Source organism: Penaeus vannamei, chromosome 36 (genome assembly GCF_042767895.1).
Source record: "Penaeus vannamei isolate JL-2024 chromosome 36, ASM4276789v1, whole genome shotgun sequence".
Lineage (NCBI taxonomy): Eukaryota > Metazoa > Arthropoda > Malacostraca > Decapoda > Penaeidae > Penaeus > Penaeus vannamei.
Genome location: NC_091584.1, coordinates 19594541 through 19597040, shown reverse-complemented (window position 1 = coordinate 19597040; position 2500 = coordinate 19594541). Strand labels below are relative to the sequence as shown.

General features: G+C 46.0%; 2 protein-coding genes across 3 annotated transcripts in view; one reads left to right on the top strand and one right to left on the bottom strand.

The window, feature by feature from the left end:
* LOC113817122 (alpha-2B adrenergic receptor-like) overlaps nucleotides 1–2500 on the bottom strand; it is a 146118-nt gene that overhangs the window by 75646 nt on the left and 67972 nt on the right. The gene's annotated exons all lie outside the window — the stretch shown is intronic.
* LOC138859490 (mucin-22-like) overlaps nucleotides 1–2500 on the top strand; it is a 54655-nt gene that overhangs the window by 28672 nt on the left and 23483 nt on the right. The window contains exons 3-4 of the mRNA XM_070114911.1: nucleotides 724–1146; nucleotides 2052–2125. Coding sequence (XP_069971012.1) covers nucleotides 724–1146; nucleotides 2052–2125 — 497 coding nt within the window. The remainder of the gene's footprint in view (nucleotides 1–723; nucleotides 1147–2051; nucleotides 2126–2500) is intronic.

Here is a 2500-nt window from a genome sequence, read left to right as displayed (position 1 = left end):
TCTTATATCCTTCTCTCCTTTCTCTCTCTTTATTCCTTTCTCTTCCGTATCTCTCGCTCTTTCGCTTACTCGGGGTTACTACCTTAGGTTCATTAATTATGCACATGATTAACGTGTTCTGAACTTAATAGGTGATTAATGCTGATGGTCTGATATAGACAGCAAGGCATAATTACCTTTAGTGCACATGAACAAGTGTACACAAACTTACACTCAAACGCAAATGCACATAGGAGTGTACACATCAATTTAATGATTTAATTAAAAGAAGCCATTTACTACTAAACTTCTAAGACGTATGTTCGTTATAGTTAACACAGGTTGATAAGATATAAAGTCCAATATAGCAATTGTAAGGGCACATAGACACACACACACACACACACACACACACACACACACAAACACACACACACACACACACACACACACACACACACACACACACACACACACACACACACACACACACACACACACACACACACACACACACACACACACCACACACTCACCCTCCTCTCTCCACACACACACTCATATACACACATTGTCTATATTCATCCATCCACCCATCTATTCATACATACATGTATACATACATACACTGTACATCCATCCATTCATACATACATCCATAGATACATACACACATCCATCCATCAACACATACATAAGCTGACAGCAGTTTAGACTGTGTTCGAAACCCTGACAACAACGCAGGCTGTGTTCGAAACCCTGATAATAACGAAGGATGTGTTCGAAACCCTGACAACAACGAAAGCTGTGTTCGAAACCCTGACAACAGCGCAGGCTGCGTTCGAAACCCTGACAAGAATACAGGCTGTGTTCGAAGCCCTGACAATACCGCAGACTGTGTTCGAAACCCTGACAATACCGCAGACTGTGTTCGAAACCCTGACAGAAACGCAGGCCGTGTTCGAAACCCTGACAGCAATGCAGGCCGTGTTCGAAACCTTGGCAACAACGCAGACTGTGTTCGAAACCCTGATAACTACGCAGTCTGTGTTCGAAGACCTGACAATACCGCAGACTGTGTTCGAAACCCTGACAAGGAAAGGAGAGGGAAATCCAGCCTTTCTCGTCGGGCAGAAAGCTATCAGTCCCATCAAAGACCGAAACGAGGTGGGGTTTCTTCCAAGACAGATTTATTAAGCCAAGAAGTGTTTCGGAGACGACGTACGGGACAGGGGGTGCTATCAGCTCGGGTCAGGAGAGGTCAGAGGTCATTCGCTTTGGGTCATTTTCGAGGTCGGAGAATATCGTTGAGGGAGAATTATGATGGGGGTAGGGGTGAGGGGTGATAGAGGGGGTGAGGGGTGGATGGGGGGAGAGGGGAAGGGGTGGATGGGGGTGGGGGTGGATGAGGGGTTAAGGAAGAATGGGAGGTAAGGGGTGAGGGGTATATGGGGGATGAAGGGGGGGGGGGGTAGCCAAATGGCTATAGTGGCTGATCAGCTGATTTTTTTTTTTTTTTTTTTTGTCTCTTTATATCCTGAGAGATAATCAGTCGGAGATGTTTTTAAGTGATCCTGATTGGAGAATCTCGTGCTATTTAACAATTTTCTTCTCTTCTCTCTTCTTCTTTCTTCTCCTCCTCCTCTTCTCTCCTCTCAATCTTTCTTTCTTTCTTTTTGGTATAATATTTTCATGGGCTTGTGTGTGAAAATAAGGGAGGAAGAGGAAGAGTGAGAGAGAGAGAGGGGAGAGAGAGAGAGAGATGGAGAGAGAGAGAGAGAGAGAGAGAGAGAGAGAGAGAGAGAGAGAGAGAGAGAGAGAGAGAGAGAGAGAGAGAGAGAGAGAGAGAGAGAGAGAGAGAAAGAAAGAGAGAGAGAGAGAGAGAGAGAGCAAGAGCAAGCGAGCGAGCGAGAGAGAGAGAGAGAAAGAGAGAGAGAGTAACAGACAGACAGACAAACAGACAGAGCAGACAGACAGACACAGACAAACAAACCAAGAACGAGAACACGAGAACCAAGAACAGCGTCAGACAAAAGACGAAACCCAATTCTCAAAACTCAAATCTCACTCAGAATTCGACTACACAAGCAAAAGCTCTTAGTCATGGCACCTGTTATGTCAACCGAAAGAAGATAAAGACAAATAAGTATTGCCATAAACAAATGAAATAATGGCTAACCCTAACTGAGGCCGCCCACACACTGGCATCTAAAATTTATGGGCTGAGCTAAGAATAGTTCGGGCGCTAAGTGGGAGAAACGAGGGAGATGGGAAGAGGGAGAAGGAGAGGAAGAAGGAGAGGGAGGGAGAGAGGAAAAAGGAGAAGGAGAGGAAGAGGGAGAAGGAGGGAGGGAGAGAGGGAGAAGGAGAAGGAGAGGAAGGGAGAGAAGGAGAGGGAGAGGGTGAAGGTTGAAAGTAGAGGGGGTGATGAGGATGAGAGAGAGAGGAGGAAGAAAAACAGTAGAGGCGTGGATAAGGGAGGGGGGGAGGGTAGATGTGGGGAAAATGAGAGGAGAAAGAG